Source organism: Jaculus jaculus, chromosome 9 (genome assembly GCF_020740685.1).
Source record: "Jaculus jaculus isolate mJacJac1 chromosome 9, mJacJac1.mat.Y.cur, whole genome shotgun sequence".
Lineage (NCBI taxonomy): Eukaryota > Metazoa > Chordata > Mammalia > Rodentia > Dipodidae > Jaculus > Jaculus jaculus.
In genome coordinates, this window is record NC_059110.1 from 124,382,768 (window position 1) to 124,396,556 (window position 13,789).

The window sequence follows — 13,789 nt, forward strand, 5'->3', positions numbered from 1 at the left end:
CTTTGATTACACACATGATTTTCTTCTGGTCTCTGAAGCTACCACACATGTATATTTCTTCCACCTCAGATGGTGGTGTAAATGTACAAATGGGCATTTTCCCTAACTCTAGGCCACTACCTGTGTAATTTCTTTCTTTTCTTTGCTTGCTTTCTTTCTTTCTTTCTTTCTTTTTTTTTTTCGAGGCAGGGTCTCACTCTGGCCCAGGCTGACCTGGAATTCACTACAGAGCCTGAGGGTGGCCTGGAACTCACAGCAATCCTCCTACTTCTGTCTCCTGAGTACTGGGGTTAAAGGCATGCGCCACCATGCCCGGCACTGTATAATTTCTTTAAACTCTGGGTAACCACGAGTGTCAATTTCTTGGTTACTCATTTCTCCTCTGGATTTCTTGGTCCCTACTTTGATATTTTCCCTCTTATACTTCCTTGAGCCTAGCCATTCACCCTCTTGATGTCCCTCCACAGGAACGCACTTGGCAGATGCCATGGGTGCTCCTTCTAAGTGTCCCTACATATTTGCCTACGTTCTGTCTTCCACCTGCTTGTGGCCCTACTTCACTCAGTCTTTCCTTGAAAGCCTCAGTTTAACTCCCCCACGTGCCTGTGGTTCTGCTCCAGTTTTTTCCCCAAAACCTCCATTTCTCTTCAATGAGCCTTATAAACTATACAGTGTTTCTGCATGACAACGTATTTCCTACTTCCACGTGTTTGTGGTTCTGTTCTAGCTTTCCTTTCTAGATCCCTTAAACAAACCCTACAACTTGTGATTTATCCCTAAATAAACAATAATTCACAATTTACCCTTTTTGAGCCTGTCTTTATCAATTCTTTGTTAAAGGCGGGCCAGAATCCAAATTTGGGTTTCATAAATTTGGGGACCCCTCTGCACCCGGAAATCCTGCATCAATGCTTTGTAAGCAAGTGCCTTTAATCACTGAGCTATCTTCATAGCCTGACTTTTTTTTTTTTTTTTTGAGACAATCTTCCTATATGGCCCACACTGGCCTTGAACTCACAATCCTATCTCAGCCCACCCCTCGAGTGCTGAGATTATACACGTCTACCACCACCCTCAACTACTTACTCTCATTTTTCAGATGGGAAAACAGGCTGAGGCTATCTGGCAGCCATCATGGAACCAGTAAGTGGCAGAGCTGAGGTGAAGGACGAGGAGGTCTGATTCTAAGAACAGCAGCTTCCCTGCTGGGTAACCTGCCTACAATGTCACCAGCCCACAGCAGTCATTTGTTCCCAGCCTCTGGGAAGGCACCTCCTCCATCATCTCCTGGAGAGTCCTCTGATCACAGCAGATGATCTGGAAGACACACCAGGAGCAAGCTACAGACCACGGGTGCCTGGGGCTGTGGGTTTGCAGTGATCAGCCCATTCTCTCTCTCTCTCTCTCTTCCTCTCTCCCTCTGCTGGGTGTGGTGACCCACACTTTTAATCCCAGCACTTGGGAGTTGATGTGGGAGGATTGCAGTGAGTTCAGGGCTTGGGTGGTTTGGGTGTTTGGTCCCCACATAGTGGAAGTTTAGGAGGTGGAACCTTGCTGGAGACGGTGTGAGGCTGGGGATAGGCTTCGAGGGGCGGGGTGTTATAGCCAGCTTCCCCCTTGCCAGAGCTCAGCTCATTCTCTTTCTGCTTTGTGCCAGCTGCTGTGGCAAGGAGTGATGTCCAACTGCTGCTCTGCCATCCTGACAAGAAGGAAGTGCCCACACCACACCGAGCTGTGTGAGTGTGCGGACAGAAGGGCCAACGGCTGAGGGCTGTGAGGAAGGGTGGCATCGCCCACCCAAGGGCCTCAGATGTGTGCAGTCACTGGGGCTGATAAGAGCTAACGTCACCAAGGCCTGTAGTCACTGGCAGCCTCTCGCCCTCCGCTTCCGGTGCCCCGCCCAGCTGGAGCACTGCACTAGAGACGGGAACCAGGAGTCGGAGGACAGAAAAGCAGAAGTAGGAAAGTGGACATAAGACCCTCTGTGAGCAGGCTGCGTTTTTGTCTTGACCTGGGCCTGGTGTGGGTACCAGGTACATCTCCGCTGTAGAAATGACTTCGAGGGTCCTGGGCACATGGCTGCCTTCAGTTCTGCTCCTCCTACAGGTTACAGGTAAGCAGGTCCAGCTTTGGACAGAAGTTCTGTTGTGAGTGGAGAGGGGCAGGACTAAGATGGGAGGTGGGTAAAGGGCAGCCAATGGAGACGGGGGTGGGGGCGCTAACCAGAGGGCAGGAGGGTGGGACACCTAGGAACTGCATGAATTCTTCTGGAGAGAAGCCGATGAACACTTACAGGACACCCCAAAGCTTTCTGATGGAGCATGAGCAAGAGGTTAGTTACAGGGGTGCCAGGCCGGGCGTGGTGGCACACACCTTTAATCCCAGCACTCAGGAGGCAGAGGTAGGTGGATCACTGTGAGTTCGAGGCCACCCTGAGACTCCATAGTGAATTCCAGGTCAGTCTGGGCTAGAGTGACACTGTACCTCAAAAATAAATAAATAAAATAGGCAAACAAAACGGAAGTCCATCTCTCTGAAAAAGTGTGGGTTCAGTGGATTGAGTGCCTACCTCTCATGCAAGAAGCCCTTAGTTCAATCCCCAGCACTACATAAAAGTGGTATATACTCACCATCACTTGGTGATCACCTGGTGTTTGTGGGGATTCCGGTTCGACTCTCCAAGACCCACGTAAGCTAGATGCAGAAGGGGGCACATGTGTCTGGAGTTTGTCTGCAGCAGCTGGAGGCCCTGGTGTGCCCCATTCTCTCTCTCTCTCTCTCACTCTCTTTCTCTCCCTCTTTATCTCTGTCAAATAAATAAATAAATAAATAAATATGGATTTAAAAATATATATAACATATAAAATCTGCATATATATATATATACATGACCTGTCTCTGTAGAACCTTCTTCCTGTTCTTTTTTTTTTAATTTTTTTTTTCATTTTTTATTTATTTATTTGAGAGTGACAGACACAGAGAGAAAGACAGATAGAGGGAGAGGGAGAGAATGGGCGTGCCAGGGCTTCCAGCCACTGCAAACGAACTCAAGACACGTGCGCCCCCTTGTGCATCTGGCTAACATGGGACCTGGGGAACCGAGCCTCGAACCGGGGTCCTTAGGCTTCCCAGGCAAGCACTTAACCGCTAAGCCATCTCTCCAGCCCAACGTTCTTCCTGTTCTTTAGAGGACTGTTCAGAGGCCTGTTTGGACCATAGCCTTGGCTGGCAGTGCACTGAGTGTACTCTCTGTACACTGAGTGAGTTGGGCAGACAGGGAGTCCCATCACAGTGGACCCCACTGACTGTGCCACCCCATTTGAAGCCTCACTCTAGCCAGTGACAGCTGTTAACCCTATCCTGGGACTCTGCTTCTCCAAGCTCTCTGCATGAGTCTCTCCACAGCAGATAGGAGGAACACAAAGATGGGGCTGTGGCTGGCTGGGACCTGACACCAAGCTCAGATCCTCCTGCTTAGGAAAACAGGCCTCCCGTGCGAAAGCGTCACTCTGCCACAGCGCACCTTAAGACGCAGCTGGGTAGGGCAGCCCTGGCTGGGTCCGGGTCTGGCCATGGGGCCTGTTGGATGCAAGATAGTTGTGCAGCTTGCCCTGGTGATCTGGAGCAGGGCCACAGGGGTGCCGGTGAGCGGGAGACCGCTTAGAAGGCCAGGGGCTTACTTAATGCCACCAGCACACTGGGGCCTTCCACGTCCTCCTCAGTGCACACCCAGGCTGGCGTGGCCAGAGAGGACACTGTCCATCCTCTTAGCAAGGGCTCATGTCTGGGCAGGGGGTGTGTTGAGAGGGCGGGGTGGAGGGTGGACTGGGCTCTGCCTCTTTGCTCCGCCTCTCTTCCTTCCCTAACCTCACACTGAATGCTGAAGGTCTCTAAGTTTCAGCTGCTGTCCTCTGGACTGGGACACAGTCGTGACCCCCGCCCCCCACCCCGGCGCTATGTCCTATAGGGTGGATCCACACAGGGACCAGATCAACACGAACACGTGGGCCGTCCCGGAGGGCACAGGAAGAAATGGTGACCTGTGTGAGAGGAGCAAGTTTCTATTAATCTGAGAAAGCCTGCTTGATTAGAAGCCACAGAGGTGGAGGTCTGAGGGGTGGCAAGGGGGCACAAACTCCAGGGCTCTGGACAGCGTACTCTAGGTCCACAGTTCAAGGACCCTTCTTCAAGGTCACACTGGTCATGCCTGGTAACGGACAAGAGAATAGCGCAAGGTACTGGCGCCTCCTTCTGGGGAGGGAGCTCACTGTCACCATGTCCCCAACAGGTCCCTGCCGAACCAGGTCCACTTCTTGATCTTGATCTTCCTTGAGGTACCTTTGTTCCTGAGCATGCTCAGTGCTCTCCCTCTCTCTGCTTGCACGTAAATAAAGTCATTTTAAAACGAAACATCAGATTTTTAAAATGCCCTTTAATAACGTACTGTTTTCTCCTTGAACACCTGCTTGTGCTGGCTACATTTAATTTGTGTAGTTTTTCGACGTGTGTGATGTGATGTGCGTGGGTGGAGGGGTAAGAGTGCAAGTGAGTGTGAGTGCTTGAGTCACGGTGTGCATGGAGAGGTGAGAGGACAGCTTCCGGTCAGCCTCATGGTCAACCTTGCTTTTGAGGCTGGGTCTCCCATGATTCCTGGTTCACTTGGGTGTTCAGCAGGCTAGCTGCTCTACAAGCCTCCTGGAAACTCTAGGCTTCACCTCCTCTCTTGCCGTGGTCATGCTAGCACGAGAGCACCTGACCTGGACTCCCTGCCTTTTACAGGGGTTCTGGGTTTCCAAACTCGGGGAGTCCGGCTGGCGTGGCAAACACTTTGTCCACTGAACCGTCTCCTCAGCCCTACCTTATGCTTTTATTTTGATTTTTCCACTAGTATTATTTATTTGGCAGGGTCTCACTCTGGCCCAGGCTGACCTGGAATTCACTCTGTAGTCTCAGACTGGCTTTGAACTCACAGCGATGCCTTCCAAGTGCTGGGATTAAAGGTGCGCACCACCATGCCTGACTCTTGTTTTCTTTCTTTATTTATTTATTTTGGTTTTTCGAGGTAGGGTCTCACGCTAGCCCAGGCTGACCTGGAATGCACTCTGTAGTCTCAGGGTGGCCTTGAACTCATGGTGATCATCTTACCTCTGCCTCCTGAGTGCTGAGATTAAAGGCGTGTTCCACCACGCCCAGCTAATTTTATTTTTATATGATGTCAATTCATTAAAAATGGAGCTTTTCCTTTGAAATTCTCATATTTTTATTAATATTTTATTTTTATTTATTTATGAGAGAGAGAGAGAGCGAGAATGGGCAGGCCGGGCCTCTGACCACTGCAAACAAACTCCAGATGCAGGGGCTACCATGTGCATCTGGTTCTGGGGAATCAAACCTGGGTCCTTACGTTTTGTAGGCAAGCGCCTTAATCACTAACCCATCTCTCCAGCCCAATTCTCATATCTTTTGTTTCTTTTTTTGGGGGGGGTGTACTCTTTTGAGACAGGGTATCACCCTGTGGCTCAAGCTGTACATGTCCAAGCAACTGATCCACAGACGTGTTTCCTCTGCCCCTCCTCGCCCCACTCAGACCCTTGCCCCCTCTTTCCTACCTAGTGAGGGCACTCTCCGCCTATGGCCCAGCTCTGCAAAGAACTGATGCCCCTTTTGCTGAGTAAGTGAGAGCAGGAAATACCCACCCTAGAAAAGGAAGTGAGTGTGTAAGAAGCGCAAAGGCGACCGAGGCAAGCAGAAGGGCCCAGGCCGGGCTTGGAGAGCTCAGCTGGGACCGCATGGTCAGAGGGACAGGAGCGGGAAGGCAGGACCATGTGGCTGCCCCCTGCTCTGCTCCTTCTCAGCCTCCCAGGTAAGTTGGGGCGTGGGAGCTGCAGAAGCAGAGCAAGAGATAGCGAGTTCTCTCCCGGGTTCCAGGAGCGCCGCCGCCGCTGCCACTGGGGAAACGACAGGTGGCTTCTGTCAGGTCATTCAGGCACGCACCGGCCCCCCGAGGAGATGAAGGGGGAAGAGAAACAGGGCTGGCCACGAAGGAAGGCTCAGAAAGGAAGCTCACCAATCTGAGGCCGTTCACTGGATGCCCCTAGAAGGAGGCAGATCTTCGCTTCCTTGTAGCCAGCAGAGAGCACTGTGGGGCGAGGGCACCTGTTGGGCAAAGGGGTGGTTAGGAAGGATGAGGCATCTGTGCAGAGGTGAGCACTGAACTTGCACGGAACTGTTAGAAGTGAGGCTGGAAATGCAAAAGGCAAGAGGGTGAAACCAACCCAGAATGTCTGCCTCACCTAGCCCCAGGTTTGCACCTGAGCCCAGCTTCCTCATTCCTAAAAAAAAGTTGGAATATGATGGAGAATGGAACTTCAAAGAGGAAAGTGAGGGGAGGGCAGGTGTTACCATGGGATGTTTTTTATAATCATGGAGGTTGTTAATAAAAATTTGAAAAAAATCATTTATATATTTGACAGGGATGACAAGAGAGAAGGAATGAGAGCATGGGTGTGTCAGGGCCGCTTGCCTCTGCAAATGAATTCCAGATGAATGCACCACTTTGTGCATCTGGCTTTAAGTGGGTATTGGGGAATGGAACCTGGGCTGGCAGGCTTTGCAATCAAGTGCCTTTAACCGCTAAGCCATCCCTCCCCTCCGCCCCGCCCAGCTTTCCCCATTCTTAATCCCAACATTCCTAGAGGCGAAGCAAGACACTTCCAATGGTCATACACTTAATTTACATTCCTCCTCTCTTACACACACACACCCTTTTATCACAGTGACACACATCAAGATTATACATAGGGGGTTCTACATCAGTGGAAATCTTTCCTTGATGATTTACACAAAGGGAAAAGTTGACAGACCTCCTGTTCATCCAGTTTTACGTGGGCACTGGGGAATCAAGCCTGGGTCCTTAGGCTTTGCAGGCATGCGCCTTAATGGCTAAGTCGTCTCTCCAGCCTTTTTGTTTATTTATTTTTTTCATTTTGTTTTTCGAGGTAGGGTCTCTATCTAGCCCAGACTTGGAATTCAGTATATAATCTCAGACTGGCCTTGAACTCACAGCAATTCTTGTACCTCTGCCTTCTGGGGGCTGGGATTAAAGACACGAGATACCCCACCCAGCTCTGTTTCATTTTTGTTTACTTGATGTGGAAGCACAGCAAGTAATGAGATGAAGGTCGGTGAGAGGACCTTGGGTATGATGATCAACCTTCACTGTCAGCTTGACTGGATTTAGAATCTCCTAGGAGACACATTTTGGGGTATCTCTGAGGAAGTTTCTTGAGTGGGTTAACTGGGTAGGGAAGATCCACCCTGAAGCTAGGATGCATTATCTCATGGGCTTGGGACTGAAGGAAAAGGCGAAAATAGGCTGAGCACCAGCATGCATCTCTCTGTTTCCGGATAGGGCGCAGTGTGGCCACCTGCCTCTGGCTCCTCGTGCCACACCTGCCCCCGCCCCCAGCTCTTGCCGTGATAGACTCTAGCCCTCAATCTGTGAACCAGAATAAACCCTTCCTTCCTTAAGTTGCTTCTGTCAGGTAATTTGTCACAATAGAAAAGGTAACTAATACATTGAGCTTCCCCAGTGGCATGTGCAACCAGCTAACACTGGCTTACAAGAACTGGTCTGGGATATTGCTTCTCAGCTGTGTCCATCAATGGCCTGACACAATGGGGGGAGCAGCATTTACACCCCAGGAAGTGGCAAAGGTTACAAAGTGAACACTTCTTTTCCTCAGGAAAAAGGTTGTTACATGCTTACCAGCCTACCAGTGGTTACCTCAAGATTCAGAGAGAGAGAGAGAGGGAGAGAGAGGGAGAGAGGGAGAGAGGGAGAGAGGGAGAGAGGAAATGGTCAGTTCTTAGAAACAGAGAGTCAGAGGAGGAGATAGCTGTAGTGAGCGGATAAGAAGAAAAATAAAACATAAAATCAGATGTGTCACATGCTCTAGGGAGATGAGGTCTGGAGAGACCAGGGTGTTCTCACCCAGGGGATATTGGCAGACTGGACCTCAGAGATGGTGAATGTGAGGGACTGGGTGGGTCAGGGTGGATGGGGTGTCAAACTTCATGTAAGTCCCTGGACATTAGCTTGCTTGGGCCAGTGGTAACTATATCCCTGGCCTCTGTTTTCCAGGATGCTTCTTCTCCATCCTGGGCCCAGTGTCAGTGAGAGGCCCAGAGCAGGGGTCAGTGACCGTGAAATGTCACTATAACCCAAGATGGAAGGCTTACAACAAGTGGTGGTGTCAAGGAGCAAACTGGAATGTTTGCCGGATCCTCGTTCAAACCACAAGGTCAGAGAAAGAAAGGAAGAGTGGCCGGGTGTCCATCAGAGACAATCAGAGAAATCACTCGTTTGAAGTGACCATGGAGAGGCTCAGGCAAGAGGACACGGACACATATTGGTGTGGAATTGAGAAAAGGGGAACTGACCTTGGGGTAAAAGTTATAGTGACTGTTGACCCAGGTAAGGACTGTACGTGTGCAGGTATGTTACAGTGCGTATCTGCAGGGCAGAAGGCCATTTCAGGTCTTCATCCCCACCTTCCACCTTGTTTGGGGAAGGCTCTCCTGTTCACCCCTGTATTCCCCAGGCTAGCTGGCCACAAGCTTCCATGAGATTTTTGTCTCCACCTCTCTGCTTGCCCTAGACCTACTGAGATTGCAGACACTAGTGTTAATGCATCTGGCCTTTTAAATAGGAATGCATTCATCCAACTTTGAAAGACCCCATATTGTTTTTTATTTTATTTTAGAGAGAGAAAGAATTGGCACGCAGGGGCCTCAGCCACTGTGCAATCAAACTCCAGACACTTGCGCCACCTAGTGGGCATATGCAACCTTGCGCTTGCCTCACCTTTTGCACATCTGGCTAATGTGGGATCTGGAGAGTTGAACATGGGTCCTTAGGCTTTGCAGGCAAGCACCTTAACCGCTGAGCCATCTCTCCAGGCCTGCATCTGGCTTTACATGGGTTCTGGGGTCTGAAGTCGGGGACTCACGCTTGCACAGCAAGTGCTTTACCCAGTGAGCCATCTTCCCAGCCCCCAAGTAAGAACTCATCTGCACCTCAAGGACCTGATGCTCAGACTGAAAAGCCAAAAAGAAATGATGAAGAGCCCAGAAGACAAGACAGGTAGCTCAGAATGGTGACAAAAGAAAGGTGCAGTGGCAGCTCAACAGCTCTGTCCATGACAGTCCCCAAGGTCTCTCCAAGGTATTCAGTTGACCCACAGCAAGCCTGTCAGGTCTTGGGGTAGGAATGGGTTATGGTCTTTACCCTTCGAGGCCCAGGGCACAGTCCTGGTGCTTCTGAGCCCTGGAAGCTCGCATTCTCCCGCTGCAGTCCTCCTGGGTGGTACTTGGCTGCCTCGGGAGAGTCCAGGGCATCATACAGGGTGTTGTCAGTCTTCAGGATCATATGCCCTGGGACTGTGTTGGCATGGGGCGACGGGGAGCAGGGCAGCCAAGAGGTGTCGCTGTTGCAGCCCAGGCCTCGCCAACATGGTGACTCCAGGCACTTTGCAGAGCCTCCTCTTCCTAGCTGCCCCCATCTGCTTTCTCGGGCTGAGGAATGAGCTAGGGACGAGGAAGACCTGGGAGGCATGCAGGCGACAGTGGACGCTCTAAACCCACAGGAGTGTCCACCTTTTGACATCTACGAAGTCCATACTCAAGAACCACACAATAGTTACAAAAAATAATCACAAAATAATCTCATAATGTTTTAAGGATGTTTTATGTTTATAATTTTGTGTTGAGCAACATTCATAGCTGTCCCTGGCATCATGTGGCCCATGGGCTGTAGGACAGACACACCTGTAAGGAAGACTTCAGCTGTTAAGTCAACATCAACCTCCCTGGCTGTCCCCGCACCTTCTCCCTACCTCAGACTTCAAGGAGGGACTCCAAGGTCTTCCTGCTGTTGCTGCTTCTGGGACCTGAAAAGCAGTGGCCTGGGCCCACTTCCCCCAAATATATTCATACCCAGCTCTTCCTCAACAGAACCACATGGTCCTTAGATGATGTTGTAGTCAGCTCCTTGTTGCTGAGACAAATATCCAACCAGACACAACTTATGGGACAAGGGATTTATTTGCAGCTTACAGATCCAGGGGAAGTTCTATCAATGGCCTCCTTTCATAGATCCAAGCAGAAAGAAATCAACCCCCAACACCACAAAACAGCTAGAGCTCACCTGCTCCCCACACATTTAGTAGGGCTGGACTCAGATCCACCCCGGTGACAGAACCCTGTAGCAGAAATCTGCCTGCTAGGGGCTCAAGGCAGGAAGTTTAATCAAAAGTGACTGAGTCTATGGGACCATACATTCAAATTACCACATTCAAACTCCCACAGATGGTGATGTACAGATAGGTAATGTTGGCTTTGGAATAAACCCGTGGGATGTTGGGTTAGTGAGGGACACAGGAACCATACGTGGGTGAAGTAGAGTCCATAAAGTGTTACTCAAACAAGACTTCCCCAGGACTACCACAGAAGGGAAGCTGAGAAGACCCGTGGGCGCAGAAAGGGGGGATGAGTAAGACTCCGCGTCCAGCTGACCTCGGAAAGCATGACCCCACTGCCCACCCCCATGAGTGAGCGTCAAAGTTTCTCATGGAGACAATTCATTCCTCTCACTCAGTTATTAAACTGGAATTCTTTTTAAATATTTTTGCTATTTATTTATTAGAGACAGCCAGACAAGAGAGAGAGAATGAATGGGCACACCAGGGCCTTTAACCACTGCAAGTGAACTCCAGATACATGTGCCAATGGCTTATGTGGGACCTGGAAAATTGAACCTGGGTCCCTAGGCTTCACAGGCAAGTGCCTTAACCGCTAAGCCATCTCTCTAGCCCTTAAACTGGAACTTTCATTCATAGTACTTCAGGAGTCCCCTCTTTTCCTGACCACCATAATCACTAATCCAGAATCATTTCTGGAATTTTCCTTGAGCCCAGCTCAGGTATTTCTTAAATACAAAGGACCAGATTTTAAAGATTCCAACAAGAGCAAGTGCAAAGAGACCACAGAGCTATACTCCCCTCCACCAGAATAAACTACACTTTTTTTGTTTCTCCTTCTCAAATCTCCTGAAAATGATGAGGAAAGTGACTACTGGGAGCCAGATGGCTCAACAGATGCCAAAAGTCTGTATTCAAAAAGCAGCAGCTTTCTAATGTAGGAAAGGAATCTCCTGGTGAGGGCTGGCAGGGTTGGGGGTGGCATGGTGAGCCTCGCATGAACCCGGGTCTGTGCCAATAACCCGTTGCTGACTTTGTTTCTAGTGGAAACTGCCTCCTTGTCTCCTACGTCACCCTCCAGGCCTGAAGAGATGATGTCCTCTGTCTCCTACCAAAGGTGAGTCCTGCCCCCGGATGGGCTCCTTGCATAGGAAGCCAAGCCTGGAAACCCTTGCTATGTTCTGTCCCCAGAAGCCACTGTTTGTCACAGCCAGACTCAAAGTCCCAAGCCCACTGTCCGTCATTCCCTGCCCACCACTGTCCCTGCTCTGCAGAGCTGGTCTAAGTACCACCTCCCAACCAGTTGGTCAACAACAAAGCCCAGATGGCCTCGTGGAACCAGGGGGGATGAAGGTCTCAGTTGGCACATCAAAAAATATCACGTGGGGGCTGGAGAGATGGCTTAGTGGTTAAGGCATTTGCCTGCAAAGCCAAAGGATCCTGGTTCGACTCTCCAGGACCCACGTAAGCCAGATGCACAAGGGGGCACATGTGTCTGGAGTTCATTTGCAGTGGCTGCAGGCCCTGGCGCACCCCATTCTCTCCCTCCCTCCCTCTCTCTGCCTCTTTCTCTCTCAAATAAATAAAATATTTTTTAAAAAATCACGTGGGCAGGGGAGGGGCAGGCTGGGGCGGAGCTTGGTGAGTAGAGTGACAGCCTCACACGTACAACATAGACTGGGCATTGGAATACTGCCTGCTATCCCAGCACTTGGGAGGTGGAGGCAGGGGGACCAGAAGTTTAATCATCCTTGAGAGCAGCGTGAGTTTTAGGCCAGTTTAGGCCGCATGAGCCCTTGTCTCAAAAAAAAAAAAAAAAAAATCCAGGTGTGGTGGCCTTTGGTCCCCGCAATCAGGAGGCAGAGGCAGGAGGATCAACATGAGTGTGAGGTCACCCTGGGACTAGAGAGTCCCAGGTCAGCCTTGGCTAGAGTGAGACCCTGCCGTGAAAAACCAAACGAACAAAAAGTCACGGGCACAGGGCCGGGGACATGATCTACCATCCTGGAGCCAGCATTAGGGGAGCACTAAGCAAACGCATCCTCTTTGTGGGGTCCCCACAGTGTGCTGGGCTGAGGGCTACTGTGGGCAAAGGGAAATCTCAGAAGATAAATTTAGCATGGTGGAGATCAACTGGGGCTGGGTGTGAGGGCACAATTTAATCCCAGCACTGGGGAGGCAGAGGTAGGAGGATCATGGTGAGTTCTAGGCCAGCCTGAGACTTCATCGTGAATTTCAGGTCAGCCTGGGCTAGAGCAAGAACCTACCTTGAAAAACCAAAAATAATAATAATAATAAAAGATCAACTGGGGTCACTGAAGAGCCCTCATGGATGGAGAGACTATGGAGAAGGGTCCTGGTGGGGGACAACTTCCAAGTGGGCAGTGGGCCTCCAGTCTCAGACTCTGCTGGGCTGGCTGCTCAAGGGATGGAGTGTGACAGGAGCAGGGGAACTTGGATCTGTAATGGCTGTGTCCCTCTCACAGGACCCACTACATGCTCCTGGTGTTTGTGAAGGTGCCTGCCTTGCTCATCTTGGCCGGTGCTGTCCTCTGGCTGAAGACACCTCTGAGAGTCCCCAAGGAACAATGGAGACAGCCTATCAGAATGAATTTGAACTCAGAACGTCTCACCAAAGACACGGCTCCTTAGACCAGGAGATAAGTGGAGCACCCCCATGTTACACCCCACTTTCAGAGACCTGGGCTGTGGAAGAATTCCTCCCATGTCCTCAGCAGGACAGTGACTGATGCTGGCCCACAGAGGCCGGGACCTCCGCTCCGCACAGCTTAGGGCATGGCCCCGGCCCCTCCTGAGCTGTCATGGCACCTGCATGGCCTTGCTCCTGCTTCTTTAGGAAGCAGACATCACATCCCACCTACCTTTCCAGGGCTGGCTCAGGGTCAGGGCTGCCAGGATGGAGTCCAACCTGCTGTGGCCCCTGCCGGAAAAGCTCAGGCAAAACCTGGGACAGAAGCGACGAGAGGGCAGAAGGGACTCACTCCACACTCTCCTGTTAAAAACCCTCTTTCTGGCCGGGTGTGGTGGCGCACGCCTTCAATCCCAGCACTCGGGAGGCAGAGGGGAGGATTGCCGTGAGTTCAAGGCCACCCTGAGGCTACATAGTGAATTCCAGGTCAACCTGAGCTAGAGTGAAACCCTACCTTGGAAAAAAAAATCCTTTTCCTTAACAGGACTCTTCATGAGCCCCAGGGGTGTAGCGTCTGCTGCTGTCTGGCTAAAAGTCTATACTATGCTCACCAAACTGCCCAGTAAGCACTTCTCTTAATGTTCATGCCCACATATTAATGCTACTCTCACTTTTGGTTAGAAAACCTTTTTTTCAGATGGCAGTGACCTTGGAAGGCACTATGGTGCTGAGAAGAAGTGACATAGGAGTGCTCAGCACTGAAATATCTCAATCACACCTTCCATGGCTCAGGGTCCATTGCGGAAGAGGTGGCAGAAAGAATGTAAGAGGGCTGGAGAGATGGCTTAGCCGCTAAGGCGTGTGCCTGCAAAGCCAAAGA

The 13,789-nt window shown here is 50.7% G+C and overlaps 1 protein-coding gene across 1 annotated transcript; it reads left to right on the forward strand.

Annotated features, from left to right (window-relative positions):
* The first annotated feature begins 5,746 nt into the window (after positions 1-5,746).
* On the forward strand, positions 5,747-13,280 carry Cd300lb (CD300 molecule like family member b). The gene is made up of 4 exons (XM_004655668.3): positions 5,747-5,863; positions 8,144-8,476; positions 11,304-11,376; positions 12,746-13,280. The coding sequence occupies exons 1-4, from the start codon at positions 5,824-5,826 to the stop codon at positions 12,909-12,911; spliced, it is 612 nt and encodes a 203-aa protein (XP_004655725.2). The 5' UTR covers positions 5,747-5,823; the 3' UTR covers positions 12,912-13,280.
* Positions 13,281-13,789: the final 509 nt, after the last annotated feature.

What these genes read in the sequence shown, in the direction of transcription:
- Cd300lb (XM_004655668.3), top strand. Translation starts at nt 5,824, where the DNA reads ATGTGGCTGCCCCCTGCTCTGCTCCTTCTCAGCCTCCCAG. An exon ending in TATAGTGACTGTTGACCCAG is followed by an intron (nt 8,477 to 11,303) that starts GTAAGGACTGTA and finishes CTTTGTTTCTAG; the next exon opens with TGGAAACTGCCTCCTTGTCT. An exon ending in TCCTCTGTCTCCTACCAAAG is followed by an intron (nt 11,377 to 12,745) that starts GTGAGTCCTGCC and finishes TCCCTCTCACAG; the next exon opens with GACCCACTACATGCTCCTGG.